This window comes from Adelges cooleyi, unplaced genomic scaffold (assembly GCF_023614345.1).
Source record: "Adelges cooleyi isolate 19-005CV unplaced genomic scaffold, UGA_ACOO_1.1 ACOO_flye_CR_arks_rails_tigmint_CR_PRNA_21, whole genome shotgun sequence".
NCBI classification, from domain to species: Eukaryota; Metazoa; Arthropoda; class Insecta; order Hemiptera; family Adelgidae; genus Adelges; species Adelges cooleyi.
The window spans coordinates 4,388,869-4,406,324 of record NW_026095871.1 but is presented as its reverse complement, the minus strand read 5'-3'; the positions used below and the strand labels follow the sequence as shown (position 1 = coordinate 4,406,324).

The window sequence follows — 17,456 nt, the reverse complement described above, 5'->3', positions numbered from 1 at the left end:
AGTCCGATTTTGAGCACAATTTTTTTATTTTTTTGTGATTTAGTTTGAAAAAAAAGTTGTTAAGGATGGTGTAAGAATCTATCACGGTAAGAAAAATAGATGACTTATAAAATAATTTATAAGACCGAGAACAAATAACTTGCTTCATAGCTGTTGCCCTGCACTGTACTAACTACTAGAAACTAAAAAATGCAACCAATAAAAATATGAAATACTATGCATTTTTTTTGGTAAAATTTGAGTCAACATTTAAAAGATTCATGTGGTTTTATAGTTGTAAATAACATTGAAATAGTAAATACTAGGATTATAATTATTTTAGTAAAACCGTTGTAGTTTAGAGAGCGTAACGCTCTCTATTGCCGAAACAACATAGGTACAAATAACTGCAGTATTTTCTACATAGAGAGCACCACGTACCATGAATGCAGTGCAGAGTTGGACAATTTTTTATAATTGACTACAATAATAATTATTATTTTAATGATTGGTTCATAATTTATTGGAACAAAAATGTACTTGAATAAAAATAATTTATGACAGTTAAAATTTAAATGATTTTATAGTATAACTTTTATATTTTTACTTAATCAAAATATAAAATCTAGAAAAACAAATTTTTTTTGTGGAAACTATTAACATTACTTAAAACGATTAGACACTTTTTAGGCAAATTTTTCAGAAGTTATGGCCTCCCGCTAGTAAAATTATATTTTTGGTAACATTAATTCCTTTTTAAAGCCTTTGCGCTTTAAATGTTTTTAAAATAAAAAAAATGCTAATGTAATCTTTGTTTGTTATTAATATAAGTGGATACTTATAGATCTTAGTTGACAAGAAACCAAAGGAAAACATCATAAACTTGTATTTTTTAAGTAAATAAATATATATGTAAACATATTTTTTAACATTTTTTTTCTTCTACTGACGTTTTCTTAGCATGTATGGCCGTCGATAAACCGTCGTCGTCGTCGTTATACACAACGAACCTTGGTTTAGTTTTTAATGCACCATTAAGAGTTCTGAAATATAAAACTTTGTATAGTAGACTCTGTCCAATTAAATTACATATTTTAGCATTTTTTCACACATTTTAACAGTGATAACTATAACGTTTTTGATTATGCCTGATTAACGATGGTGACATTTTAATAATTACAAAAACGTTATTCATTCAAAATACCTAGTACCTATAGTATAATATTATACCTATATATTATGATATACAAAAATACCTGTTTCCTGGCATCAATCCACCTGGGCACATCATTTGGTTGTCGAACGACGGTTGCAAATATCTTAACGGTTTCGATGGCCTTTCTCTCCGGACAGTCTAGACAAACGATTCCCTGTAATATCATGTCATAAAAGTTACCGTTTAATATGCTCACAACGTACCACGTGTGTGTTATTGCCGTTTAGGTTTTCCATTTGCACAAACAAATACAAAATGAAATTGAGAATATATCACTGTTTGCAGTTTGAGGTATGATGATAATATGTTAACCAAAATCAACGTCAAATAACACAAAGGACCTTTATCGTTGAGTAACAATAGAATTATATTTTCCACCGTTGCGTCCCCATAGAGTAGTTCTTCATCGATGCAGCCTCCGCATAATAACAATAATAATTGTATAGCAATAATATTAAAATAAATTAGAATTGTATTGTAAAGACTTAGTTAAATAATATTATTGTATATTATTAATGATTTGGATTTTGTATAAATTAGACCAGAATAAAACATATTATTATAGTCAGTTATTTGTGTATATTTTTATTGATGTACAGTGTTTTTTTTACGTTAAGCTTTACAATTTTACATTCACTTCAAAGTTAGTTTATTATTCGGTTTTATTACTACTTAGTGTTAAATTGGTTTATTGCATAGATCTTCTACACTCTGCCAGACAACTAATAATACAGTTAGTATATATTTTTTTTTAAACATTATTTTTTAAAAAATATGGTTAAAAGGTATTATTGGTTATTTGCAGTTTATTATAACTATAAATTACGATTTTTTTAACTAATGTCACTTTTAAAACACGTGTGCGTTATACAAATGTAATATTATATAAAATTATGTTAGTTATCACTGAACTTTTACCTTTAAATAACTATTTGTAAATAAAACGTTTGATAGACTCTTTCGTTACTACATTATAACAACGTAATGAAAAGTCCTAAAAAAATATGTTATTTCTAATATTACAATATTTTTCCTTTTATATTAGATATTTGATCCATTTTTACATTAATTTTGGTCAGTTCGTCATACAAATGACAATTGACAAACTGACGATAATTAAAATTTGGGAAAAAATTGTTTTCTAAATTTGAATTGTTTTACTATTTTCTTATTTTTTCTCCTTTTTTGCTCACTTTACAGTTTACAATTGTATTATTACTTATCAATAGCCAATACCGAATACGTATCTTTTACTAAACGTCTTATCAAAGCTATTTGATGTGCAAGTCATCCAGCATCTACTATTTGGATCGACTGTGTGCAAATTGCAATAGTGTCGTTTTATGGACAATGGTATGATTCAGCACATAAACCTCAGAAGTGAGTCATACTTCTGTGAAGTCCTGAATCAAATTTTTTACGAGGTTCAGCATACATAGATTTAATAAATTCGCATTGTGTATTTTGCATAATATGTATTGTGTTAATATTCTATAATAAGTTATACTGGTTAACAATGTGTATAATATATGATAATATAGTAAATTAATTTCATGTAATCGAGCCCTTCAGACGTACATTTAAACAATAATTGTTTTGCTTTCTCATTTGATATGCATATAGTTTTTATCTCAAAACACCTTATTTTAAATATTAACTATTAAGTAGTTAAACTAACTTTCTTCTTTTAAAATGTTATAACTAGCTACAACTGTTTTCAGTACATTAAGCTTAATTACTTTTATATTCGTATTTGAAATAGATGAATAGATGAAGTGAACTTTTAGAAATAACATAATAATTATATCAGAAAAATTTATCAAAAAGAGCTTTTAGGCATACTTGTAACAATAACATTGATTTTTAAAAATTTTAATTATATATTTTATTGTAAATAGTGGCATGTTCTAACAGGCAATTAAGAGAGGTAAATATAGAAAAAATATTCCTGCATACCTACATAAATACTCCTTTCCGTTACAATTTAGTCGCTGCCATTTTTTTTTTACTCATTTTTATTATTATTTACTGTCAGTGTAGTGTGTACATAATGTTATCTTGATGCTGAATAGATAATTCATGCTAAATATTACATATAGTTTGTAAATAGTAATAATTACTGTTGCATTTCAAGTCAGATAAATATAAATGAGGTCTATGACCGTTTGTCAATTTCAAATAATCAGGTTTATCTACTCTATTCTTTATCAATTTTAGGAAAAAACCAAACTCTAAATGGAAAATCCGGACAACTAATCCAGTTTGGATAGTTCCACCACTAATAGGAACTTGTAACTTTTTATTTTAAATGAAATAAAGTTAATAGTATTATTGGTTACATGTGAACTATATAATATAGACATATGTCAAAAAGATTAAATGATTTAGTATATTTTTATTGCTACACTGTAAAAAGACAATTATTATTATTTACAATAATTATTTATTATTCATAATAACCCTAACAACGGGAATCAGTCACTTTGAGCAAGAGCGTTCAAATCTCCAGCCTCCTTTAACAATATTTTCATATATCTTTTTGGTTAAAATATCACTTATTTTTCCTCTTTATTTAAAATCTAAATATAATTAAATTTTATAAAGTCTTAAAATAACTTTATTAATTAATATTTAAAACTATTATTCAATACACATAATTTAACTTAATAGTACAACTGATATTGACAATACATGCATGTGCATTGTGTAATACATACATTATGAAAACTAGCAGTCAGTTAATGAACCCAACGTGCAATGAAATGTTTCAATTAATTTTAAAAAATGTACACTCGTAAAATAAAATTAGTGATTTAACCCGGTCAGAATAGTTAAATGTTAATAATATGCATTGTGTATAATTAAACCCTAATAATATCGGCCATTCATTTGGTAAATTTACAAGGTTAGGTAACGATGTACAATGAAATCAGAGGTTTATTAAGGGCAATTATCGAATTTTAGGATACTGTGAGGCCTTGGACAATGCTAATTACTAAAATCGTGATGACCTTTGTCTGCACCAGACTTGACACCAAGTCTGCGTACAAATTATATTGTATATGTGTAACACACACAATAATTTGTACGATAACGTATGTTTTTAATTTTTAAAACTACAGCCAGAACAAAAAGCTCAACAGATATGTAATCATTGCGTTAAAAAAAAATAACTTTTTATTAAAAATATATGAACTAAACGTTTTAAAACAAATTATTTTATCACACGTTTAATACAATAGGTAAATACCGGTGGCTGACCTAAATTCTTCGTTTTAGCATAATACCTATTCAACAGGAAATCAACAAAACATGAGTACGATGACCTAATTCTAGATAATATTTAAAACAATAGCACAAAAATCACTAGTTTTGCGTAAACTCAAATAAAACAGAAAATACTTATATTGCTTTACCTAAAATATAATTTTTTATGTATAACTTTTCCATCCTTTTCAATTCTATTCAATCCTCAATGTATAAAACAGTAATAGAAATAACACAATGGCTGTATAAAGTATATGTACTTTTTTTTATTATTTTAAATACTCGCAAAAAATATTTTTTTATGTTAGTCCCTAGACTTGGAAAGCTTGTGGTATACTAAGAATATGAGAGACCACCGGTTAAAAGGGACAATTAATAATAATGAAGAATTAAAATGAAGAAATTCTTACATTGGCCTAACTCTCCATAATATGGCATTTGTGTAATAATTATAATAAACAACAACATGAACGTAGGCTAGTTGTTGGTTTGCCGATGTAAAAAGTCCCCAATAGGACCAACAAAAAAATGCTTGATTTTCTTCAAACATAAAAATGTCTGGGGTTTTCATCTGGTTTCCGATTGGCGATCAACTTCCCTTTCCAGCTTTCTAAACATAATAAAAGTGCACACAAACCTGACGGTTCATCGACCCACCTCCACTACATTGGTCCTCTCTCTCGTGTGATCTGTATACCGCGTGTGGGTTCATGCCTAGGGTCCACCATAGCTGTTCTGTTACTGCTATTTTTCCGGAAGCCAGAACACAATAGCCGCCGCCACATACATCCGGCACATTCGTGCACCAAGGACATTTACATACACACACACATAGGATGACCCATCGCGATGGAAATTGGCTGTGGTGATCTGATCTCTTTTAGCTTTGTTCTTCTGAACCGGTCAGTCGTTGTTCAGCGCGTTTTCAGTGAACGTATAATCAAACGGTGGTTCATTTTAAGTGGTGTGTCTCCTTCGTTGTTGCTGGTTTGTTTTTTTTTTAGTGTGCTTATATATAGCAGCTAATTTGATTTGGTATCGCGTACACCATGTGTGAGTAGTATTTTAATGGAGATGACATCATTACTATTTCAAAATATCATGGTTCAAGCTATCGCGGTTCTAACTGTACTAAAAATGTTGACAAACGGTAAGCTCGATTTTGCTATCATATCCGCACGGCACATCCAAATATATATTATGTATTTAAACATTATAAGAGCACTTAACAACACCGCACATTTATACATATATTTATATATATATTTTAAATTTTACCTAAAACTCAATTTAAATATATTCTAACTGCTCGCATAAAATGGTATCAGTAACATTTTGAACACTCCCCAGCACAATATAATTGTTTATAATAATAAGTCTATAGACTATTTGAGTTTTTACTATACTAGGGGGTTGAACTTTTTTAGTAGAAAATAAGTAAAGATTATTCCTTAATTCCCGTTCTCCAAACATAGTTCACAAATCATTCACTTGACACTAAAACTGCGTTTAACGCTTTGTTAGCGGTATCCCAATTACACCTATGTAATATGTACCTACTGGTTTAATATTAATTCAAATACCATCAAAATTGTATTACAGGCTTGATTACTACATTAATCACATATTAAATTTGTTTTTTAATATTTTATAATTCGATTTAAATTGCTATGACCTCAAACATCACAAATACAAACACGGCGCATATCCTAGTATTTTTCGATCCATGATTACAGCTACTCTGTATTTGACTTACGCTTCAATGTCGTCTGTTTTAATTATGCGTTTATAAATAGGCGTAATAGATGTCCACAAACAGTGCGATCTAATGGAAAAGACACCCCTTCATCAACCCTCTCAATCTACCTCTTACCGATTCTTACACTTGTCTCGCCATATTCCTTATGCCGCGTTCAAGTAGCTCCAATTATTGTTAACATAACCATTGTATCAGTATGGAAAATAATTTTATTTCGCGGTATTTCTGCATTTCGATGTACTCTGTGGGCAGGTATGTGTTTTGAATGAATATCAATTAGTGGAAAAGTCTGTCGTCACAGTAGCTGAACACGCAGGGTTCAATTAAACGGCCAAGCGATCCGTGATGGAATTTAGAACACACAAAAAAAAACATTAATGACTTTTGTTTGAATGATAATCGTACACGAACGAAGGTGCACTGCAACATTACGATAGGCGAGAGATTTTACAGGTATATAATATGTTATGTACTATGCAATTAAACACATTGAACTCGATTTCCTGCCCACGAATAAAACCTGCGATAGACATAATGCGTAAAGGGTCGATCAGGACCTTGACACAACTCGTATTCGGCTGTATAATAATAATTGTGTATAGTATGTACTTGTGGACGTTTGCGCATTGTGCGATAATTGTACATCCGACCGAGAGTTTGCTAATTAATTGCACGACAGTAGAAAAATAATTATAATCACCATTATATTAAATGTTTGAGTACAACGACAGTCTGCTTATCGGGCGAGCTATAAGGGAAGATGGCGGTTTCTTAAGCGAAATTTGAAATGCTAATATTATAGTTATTATTAATTACACTGGGTTTTTTTTTAAAATTTATCTGTTGATCAATGATTTTCCACGATATGTCTCGTGAAAACCAGATCAACTAGTGATATCAGGTGGTTCGTTGAACCCGGAGGGGGCATTATGATGCAAGTTTACGCACCGGTGAACAAACCACAAAAGTTGTGGGGTCGAACTACAAATTTTCGGACAGTCGATGACTATGTAATAATATTTTCCTCGAATCCGTTTATTTTCGTTTTTATTTCGTCGTCCGAAATCAAACGGAACATAGATAAACGCAATGAAACAATTGTTTTCCAACTTTAGAATGTAAATAATTTAAAAAGTAAAAACAAATGTTTAATTTGCTTATTAGAGTATATAAAATCCCCCATAGAGCTGTAAAATAATTATTTTTTTTAATTGTAAGACATTTGGAATCGTTGGAAAAGAGAAAAAAGAGGCAAGAGTATAGCTATACTGTTTTTTTCTATAAAGCGTTCTTTGCCCAAATAAAGCAGGTTGCCGAGCGTCGTCAAACTGACGACCGTCTCTTCCTCTAACTCGTTATTAATTTCCATATATATTATGTATAACCGTGTATTATAAGATGTACCTAATGGAAGCTCAACAAATGCCTTGACATAGTCACGTACAAGAAAATGCTCGTCGATCATCGTAGACTTTTCCATGAAATATTTTATGTTAATTAATGTTCAAAAACATAGTCACAGTATTGAGAAAAATAATAACGGAATTTTCCAGAGCATTGTTGTACCCAAACTGTGTCATATAAACTGGCCATAGGTAATCCACAGAGGAAGTCACGGTCAGTGAATTTCAAACACCGTCGTTATGGGGATTTATATCAGCATTTTATGTTCATACCTTAATATTTTTTTATCTGAGAGAACTTTGACCTGCAAAAAATATATATTATTATATTATCTGTAGTTTTCCAAAACTTGAATATTTGCAAGTTGTAACGTTGTTAGGCTTGTGTTGTCTTGGAACGGTAAACGTCTTAAACGTATCACTTTTGCCTACACAATTCGCCGTGTTCTAAGATAGTCTAAGATACTAGTGAAACGTTCTATGTATTTTTACAGCTGGCTGCTGGTTGTAACCTCCGCAACTTGGAATACAATCAATTATATAGTATAGTAACAATGATTAAATTTTGATTTTGCGCTCCTTATTTTTTTGCGTTCAATGAAAGTTTCAAAGTTACAAAACCGGAATTTTTTTTTCTTATTTACGATTGCTCTTATACATAATTCACTAAATTGTTAAAAATTAATTCAATAACTATACATCCGCAGACATTCAATGAAATTACTACCTTTATAATTTGTCAAAAAAAAAAATGTGTACTTGACACCAATTTCCCCCCCTACAAACAGACCATAACGGATTGTTAGTACACTATGTATATATATATTTTATATACCATTAAATATGAATAGGAATTGTTTATGGTCTTCATTAAATCACAATTAAATATACAATGAAATTGTTTTTAAACTAAAATGAAACATTTTAAACGATTTTTTATTTTTGAAACTTTGTTTTTGTTCTACCGCACTGCACCGCAATATTTTTATGAGAAATTCTAATACAAAAATAAAATAATAATTTTCAGCACACTGTATGTATTTTTTAGCCGACCTGGCGGCTTTAAGTAGTCGAAATTGTTTTTATAACTTTCAATTTATTGAAAACTGTCATTGTAATTAATGTCTATGATGGTTTTCTGTCTGGTTTTATCTTCTAACCGTTCTTTTCTACTAATATAATATTATTTATTTCTGCGTAATATTTTAGACTCGGTTCCATAGTGAAACACAACATTAGCCTAAGCCACCCTTATTCTCTTTTGAGCTTTTTGAAATTGATAGTTTTTTTTCCCGGAACGACTCCTTATAGTACTAATACAGTTAATTTGATGCAATACTTGACCACTTGATCACATTGACCTTTGAAATATTAAAATAACATTCAGAACAACAATTAATTTTACAGCATTATATGCACTAGACAAAATATAATAGCAATACCAACACAGCTTTTTTACCTGGTACACAATTAGCAAAAGCTACTATAATCACCTACATTCGTAATTTCCTATTCGCACCTACCATCTATTGTTTATACACATTTATATAATGGGATGACAAAATCGCCTATAAAACATCTTTCTGAAGCTAAACACTTTTTGTAATTTTTAAGTAATCGCCTCATGTAGGAGGGTAATGGATACTTATCAGAACCATGTAAAGTACCATAATAGTGCAAACTGTTTAAAATACCTATGTCAGACACATGTTTTTAATGAAATACTGTCATTATGTTTTTACATTTCTAGCACAAACTACTTGTAATCAAGGTATAGGGCGTATTGTTTATGAAAGGCTTCCAGATTACCAGCTACAAGGATTCGATGATGATGTGGTAAGATTTCAAAAAAATCATATACGATTTTATTTAAAATAATTTATTTATAAAATGTAAGCGATTATTAAATACATAATATTTCAACGCACAGATTTTACAAAGCCACTTAAGCTCGGAATCCATTCAATAATATAACTATCATGCACACATATTTATAAGGTCTATTATTTATTTTATTTTATAAATTCCCGCTAATTTTTTTACTGGAATGTTTAAAAGTATTATCGAAGTTTAATTCATGATTATTTTAAAACAAAATCGTTGTTAACATTTCAGTTGTAAATTATTTCATTTAATAGTTTTTCAAAAAGCTTTTAACGAGTGTTGAGCTGGTTTTACGGTTTATCACCAATATTATTATTTGCGTTAGGATTTTTTTTTTTACTTGATTAATTGCAATAATTATAAAACAAATAAATATTTGAATATGTATGTATTTTCATATACTCGATAGGTCCGCGATACAGCACCTCCTTTTCGAGTATTGGAGAAATGCCAAGAGCTGTGTTTGCGAGATCGAACCGCTGCCAACAATCTAGTGAGAACTTGTACTTCATTTGACTTTCAACCAGGTACCCGAATAGCATCGTTCGGGGGTACAGTGGAGTACGAAGAGTCCACGTGCTACTTAACCAGAGAACAAGCACACCCCGAAGGCATAGGAGTTCTCGTGCAAGTGCCAAATTCCGTGCACTACACCGAAGTTTGTCTTTCGTGTAAGTTACCTAAAAATACGAATTTAAGTTAGCTAATTCGTAGAAACATTTTTAAAAATAATATGAGTATAATAATCAAATAACAGAATTCGACATTTTATCATCACATTGAAACTATTAGACTTTTACTGTTACAATTTGTTTAAACTTTTAAGTTTGCAAATATATGCCAAATAATTTTAACATATTATGTATGTTGTAAAACATAATTATTTCTATAAAAATGGCAGACATTGATTTTTCGGGGTTATAATTAAGGGTATTGTACGTGCAATTATTATCCAGACACAAATATTTATTTCAGAATAATTAGTCAGACAAGCTACGCTTCAACACTTACAGAAAACAAAAAAACGTGTTATTAATTATTGCAATACCTAATGTCGGATTAAGCCTAATCGATTGTTTGTTAAAATATATATATTTAAGCTAAAACTATTGTTTCTCCCATTCGCTAAAGCCACTCGTATCTCTACAATAATTACTGTATTCAGCCAACCGTAACACGGTGATTGACATCATGTAGGTTAACGAACCAAACTAGGACATATTCAAAAGAGACTGGTTAACAAATTATTTTAATTTTTTTTTTCAAATTTTAATGATAATATATAAATGTATTGGACATTGAAACAATATTTTTACACAATATGTTGCACTATATGATTGGCATATTTATCATTTCAATCAAAACTCAGATGATATTGGAATTTACTGTACAATAATACCCAATTACCAAAATGGAAACAATATCATTGTCTAGTGTGGGTACCGCAATAGGCAATGACCAGCAATAATAATAATACAATGATATTTTTAGCTTCAATGCAATCAGTAATGACTAATCTGATATTTTTTCAAAGTTATAAAAAAGAACCCTACATACCATATACTTATTATTAGATTTTTTACTAATTTCTAAGATAGAACTAAACCGTAAACTGTTTTTTTTTGTACGTTATTTTTAAAAAAAATTTTTTTACTTGGTCAATTATTTATATAATATTAAATACAAAAATTAATTAAATTCGACGGCTTTAACTATTGAACGTCTTATAGCCAGCCGAATAGAAAGGGAATGCGGAAATAGACACTACGTTTTCGAAAGACATCCTAGGAAAAAATTGAAAATGCCGCCTTCGGCCGAGTACAAAGAGGTGATAGCGGCTAACCGGACAGATTGCGAAGACAAATGTCTCAACGAGTACACGTTTGTTTGTCGGTCAGCGTCGTACGACTCGACGGGAAAGACCTGTTGGTTAAGTCGGTTTACTAGAAGATCAAATCCGGAACTCTTGGAAGACGACCCCACGTCCGACTATTTGGAAAACACCTGTTTGAGTGGTCAGTAAACCGACACCTATTTTTCCCGCACTAAAATACTGACCTCTCCCTTTATTACAGCGGACAAGCGATGCGACGGCCAAGTGATATTTGTCAAGGAAGAAAACAAGAGGCTTGCTGGACCCTTCGAAGTGGACATATTTGCTAATCTGTCTTTAGTCGAATGTCAAGCGCAATGTCTTCGGGCCGAAAAGTAATAGTGGACGTCTTGTGACCTCCTGGAGTGCGCGTATCATAATAGCATTACACTAACCGTTTGTTTTCAGATACTTTTGCCGAGCGATAGAATACGACGAGTTGTTAAGGAGATGCATCGTGTTCGAAGAGGACTCAATGTCACAGAGGGACGATTTGCGCGTTAACACCAACCCTACACCATACGATCTATACGACGTCGTTTGCCTTGACGGTAAGTCACGGGCCGCTCTGATTCCCTAATTGGACTGGCTAAACGTAATTTGTACAATTCAGGCGCTGGCGACTTTGCTAAAGGTCCCGAAAAGGAGTTTTCGGACAACACGCCTTACCTGTTCGCCGACGGTGGACGACGACCGGACACGGCGTTCCAACGGTACAGGAACAGCCGGTTAGGAGGCGAATTCCATTCGGAAATTACTGGCAAGTCGTTGAGCGAGTGCTTGGACGAGTGTTTGCGACAAGCCAGTTTCCAGTGCCGTTCAGCCGTCTACAGCGAACGGTTCCGTATTTGTAGGCTGAGTCGTTTCAGCCAAAGAGATGGCCACCGGGTGATTTACGATGCCGATTACGACTACTACGAGAACTTAATGAGTAAGTGTCACACATCAACTGACGATTAATAGTTATTCAAAATATCAAATTTCTCCATTTTCAGACAATCCGTCTTTCGGAAGACCGACAGAACCCGGACCTCTGGAACAAGGATCGAACTTCTTGGGTCCTGGCGGTAGACCAATGCCTTATCCCGCCAAAGCACCAATTAGCGGTAACATTGGCCAAATACTTTCTAACGGCTAGCAAATTATTGATGCTATTACTGAACTTCCAAACTTGCAGGATACGGCGGCGGTGTGTACGGTGGAGGATCGTATCCGGCATACAACGGTGGCGGTGGAGGAGGCTTCGGCAGTGGCGGAGGTGGCGGGTTCGGGAACAGCGGTGGATTTGGAGGCATTGGCGGCAGCCAACAGCCTTTTGATGTGCGTGGCCCTTCCGGAGGTGGAGGAGGATCAGGATTTTGGGCGAGTCACGGAAGTTCCGGAAGTCTTCCTCCGTATGCCGGATCATCTCCCGGCATTATTGGATCGTCTATACCGCCTTCATACACGCCTTCGTCTCTGCCACCTATAGGTTCATCTTTAGGCCCTTCCATAGGACCGTCACTAGGTCCGGCTTACAGTGGTTCGTCTTTTGGACCGTCTATTGGATCATCTATAGGACCCTCTCTAGGGCCCTCTTTAGGACCACCATATGGATTATCGCCCGTGCCAGGATATTTTGGTGGTGGCGGCGGCGGTGGTGGCAACAGTGGTGGCAACGGTATAGACAACAGACCGCCGTTAAGATGTGACGAAGGAGCTGATGGATTTAAGCAAGTACGTTGAAACTCTTTTGTCCTATAAAATCTAAGCTTACAACGAAAAAAAATTAAAAAATTGGCAGTCGACAAATTTCCATATAGTTGTATCACTTGATAGAACATATTTTAAATATTTGATGTATTCCAAATGAACAGGTAGGAGTACGGATGCGAATGGCAAGAGCGTTGATCAGGCGTACCATAAGTGTTCCCACGCTGGCTCACTGTGAACAAGAATGTGCTTTAGCCAGAGATTTTAACTGTCGATCATTCAATTTCAGGTACTTATGCATGCTACTAATATTAATAATCGTAGGCGTGGACATTATTATTTTTGATAAAACCTAAAATATTTAAAAAAAAAAAATTAGTAATATCAAAAAACTATATTGTCGTCTTGAATTGTTTTCGATAGAACCGTAATCCCGCCGTACGGAGGCACTCATAACTGCGAACTTAGCGACCAAGAATCGTCGAGGTTCATGGCGAACGATCATCCGGGTTCGACTTACTTTGAAAACCACGCGGACTACGATTTTTACGAAAGAACGGCAATGGGCAGTCGATTATCAAACCAAGATTGTCTTGACGGTAAACGGCTAACAGTCATCAGTAACACGCCTAAAAATAGTTCGTTTCGTTAATATATTTTGTGTATCACAGTGACTCAAGAGTGTAACGAAGACGGGATGGAATTTACATTGAGAACGCCGGAAGGGTTTTTGGGCAGAATCTACACTCACGGATACTACGACAGGTGTTTTTACAGAGGAAACGGTGGCACCGCGAATGTGTTGAGAATCACTGGCGCTCAGGGATATCCAGATTGTGGAACGCAAAGGGTACATAGTATAAATTTAATATCATGACTACCAACAAAATTATGTCCGACCGTTTCGGACGCGTGCGTTGGTAAACTCTAGTAAATTATGATATTCCTTGTAGTTTGGAGACATGATGACGAACATCGTGGTGGTACAGTTCAGCGATTACGTGCAGACCAATAGAGACAAACGATACAACCTCACTTGTTTATTTCGAGGGCCAGGCGAGACTGTCGTCACATCCAATTACATGACCGCCAAGTAAGGACCATGTCTATAACGCGGTACTATTTGAATTTTTTTCATAAACTTACGCCTAACCATTTCCTCCATGTAGCTCCGGTAGTCCCATTCCGATCGAATACTTACCGGCTGAGAACTCGTTGAGTTCCCGGGTGCGTCTGATGATCCTGTTCCAAGGTCGCCCCACGCAAACCATAGCCGTAGGAGATCCGCTAACGTTCCGCATCGAATCTCAAGACGGCGGTGGATACGGTAGCTTCGGTAGCAGCAGTGACATATTTGCCACCAACGTCATAGCCAGAGATCCGTACAGCGGTCGAAGCGTTCAACTAATCGACCGCTATGGGTCCGTGCCAGTTATTACTTGAACGACATTCTTAACTAATATTTGCCAGCGTCATTGATGATGCTGTTGTTTCGTTTTAGGTGCCCAGTTGACAATTTTGTTTTCCCTGGATTGGACAAAGCCCGGGATGGCGACGGAGGGTTAGAAGCTAGGTTCCAGGCGTTCAAGATTCCCGAATCCAACTTTTTAGTGTTCGAAGCGACGGTCCGCACGTGTCGGGATCAACCGTGCCAGCCGGTAATTATTGGACTTTTCATTAAATTCACAACTGTTCACTTTTTGTTAGGTTAATTCCTGAAAGAGCGATAATCTCGTATAAATTACATATTTGTCAACGATAACGTTTACCTGGTGCTTTCGACAGGCCTATTGTACATCGTTACATGCTGGCGGCAGAACGGAACCGTCTTTGGGAAGGAGACGAAGAGATGTGAGCAAAAACGATACGGAAGACGGCACCGAAGAAACGGAAGAGGAAAAAGTCCATCAAGTCATCGAGGTGAGACGTGGCAAATTATTCCAATAAAATTGCTTAGGAACTACAATTTTAATTCGGATATTCACCATTTTTTTTTTGTCAATAGGTATTCGAAAGTCGGTATGACATGCCCACGTCAGAACAACAGAACGCGGTCGAAGCGGTCGCGGTACAGAAACTAGTGTGCTTGACCAGCAGAGAATACTACGGCATGGTTTTCACGTTGTTCATGTTCTTGGCGCTATTGATAACGGTTTGCTTGTCGGCCGGCATCTATTACAAGTAAGTCGGAAATACTTTGCCGTCTTGGCCATTCCACTACTAATAAATCTCGCGGTGTCATTGGTTTTTTCAGACGGTATTGGCTCTTGATGGCCAAAGAGAGGATGGTCAACACCAGCTGTGGCAACAGCTCGAACGACGGACACAGCACGGGACGGAGAACGGCATTTTCGTCGGTAGGACGTGGCAGTTTTTTCTCCAGCTTAAGCGGTCGCAAACCGTTCAGGAAAGCATTTTGGTAAGTACCGCACTTGAAAATACAGAATACTCAACTAATCTTTAATCGCATAAAATTATGACGACGGTCACGCTGAGCAGGGCGTCGCAAGAAGAAGGACCGACGGGATCATCTACCGTGAGCCAGATGGTCATTGGAGGGATAAACAAAGGGTTCGTCAAAGATCCAAGCGAACCCATCTACACGGACCCGTCACTGTTCGAAGAACGTTCCCGGAGCCTGCGCAGCATCTCAACGACAACCGGCCAAAACCAAACGGTTTTCAAAAACGACCCAGCCCTGTTCTGTCACTGACACGATCCGTTAACGCGTTATTATTATTATTATACTATACATGACAATATGCCAATATGACATTATGATGCCTATATTTTACTACCATTCCTTCTTTTTTTTTTTATCTAACTAGTTATTTTAAATTCTAGCGTTTTTGAAACCATTTATTTTATATACATTTATAAATTATAAATATAAATTACATTTTTTTTTTATTATTTATTATAATCGCTAATTTTTCATTTATTTATACATTTACTTTATTTTATCTTATATTACTTTATATTATTATTATTTATATTGTATATCATAATTACATTTTATAGCCGACAAACCCGAAAACAATTTTGTATTTCTATAATGCATTTACATTAGGTTTTTGGCCCTGCGACACCGAATAAATTTACTCGTTGTACTTAATGTTAAATAATTACTGTAATAACCGATAATTCGGTTTTTGAATTTTCAACATTTGTCTAACCCAACAATCTGTTTCAATGGAATATTTTATTTTAAGCCTAACGTTTCTAAATCGCTATATTGAGTCTATTAAATTGAATTAATGTTTTTTTTAAGAATATTATAAAGTACCAAAAATGTATCAGTTACAAAATTCTTACTTTGTAGTTTGTTAAAATCATTGTATACTACTGAAAAAGTGTCGCTACATAATAACATATAATACACCGTTTTCCGTTAAAATGTTTTAATTATTTCTGTATAAAATATTAGAAATTCTTTAAATCGATAAATTACAAATTCATTAAATTTGTAAATTAATATAGTATGCTAGTATAATAGAGTATATACACTATTTAATAATGTATACAAAAGGAAACTTTTATAATAATTACAATAATAGTAATAATGTTTTTATGAGTTTATTTTATTTTTACTACACGTTGTCTTTTTACACCATTTTACTGTTTACTGTGATTATCTAAGTTAAGGAGTGTTGTACATACTTGTAAGAATGTGAATACGGGTTAGGTGATATCTAATTAAAGTGTAATGCATTACATAATATTACAACAGATGAAAGAAATATTTACATGATCTAAGTGTAATGAACTATTTCCAATGTTTATAGTATGTGCCAATCTACATGTAGATTAAAATTTATTTTCTGGATTAATTTTTATATAAATTATTCTGAATTATTTTGGTACTTTTACAATTAAATAAAAATATTGTGCGTTTTAATTCAATTTTTTTATTAATTCGCGTGACCTCTATTAGAAAAGTATAAAAACTAATAGATAATAATGAAAAAAATGAATAAGTATCTGTAATATTAGTAATCGCACTTAATGCACGTTTTATTAATTCATTCTATCCATTAAAAAACATTATTATGAGGATTATAATTTATTGAAAAAAAACAATAATCATTAAAATTTGAGAAAAAATTGTATTCAAATGATAAGTGAGTACTAATATTAAATAGACATTGGTAAATATCTGATTATTATTTTATGCAAGTTATACTTAGTAACATAATATTTTGTTATTAATATTGATTTTAATATAAAACAACAATTTAAAGTTTGAATTTTCACCACTTTAAAAATCTAAAAGCTATCAGCTCACATAAATACAAAACTCTTTTTCAATTGATTTTGAGTTTTTAATTTGTAACACTTTAGTAACTGTAGTTGGTTTAAAATAAAACTATTACTCATTTATAC

At 33.3% G+C, this 17,456-nt stretch overlaps 1 protein-coding gene across 1 annotated transcript; it reads left to right on the top strand.

The window, feature by feature from the left end:
- The first annotated feature begins 5,358 nt into the window (after positions 1 to 5,358).
- On the top strand, positions 5,359 to 16,470 carry LOC126834493 (uncharacterized). Its single transcript, XM_050566445.1, has 19 exons — positions 5,359 to 5,612; positions 9,375 to 9,460; positions 9,918 to 10,179; positions 11,239 to 11,523; positions 11,584 to 11,716; positions 11,790 to 11,932; positions 11,995 to 12,312; positions 12,377 to 12,487; positions 12,559 to 13,097; positions 13,238 to 13,362; positions 13,497 to 13,672; positions 13,745 to 13,923; positions 14,027 to 14,166; positions 14,243 to 14,494; positions 14,575 to 14,731; positions 14,859 to 14,993; positions 15,079 to 15,254; positions 15,328 to 15,492; positions 15,573 to 16,470. Exons 1-19 carry the CDS (start codon positions 5,531 to 5,533, stop codon positions 15,784 to 15,786), a joined length of 3,678 nt encoding a protein of 1,225 aa, XP_050422402.1. The 5' UTR covers positions 5,359 to 5,530; the 3' UTR covers positions 15,787 to 16,470.
- Positions 16,471 to 17,456: the final 986 nt, after the last annotated feature.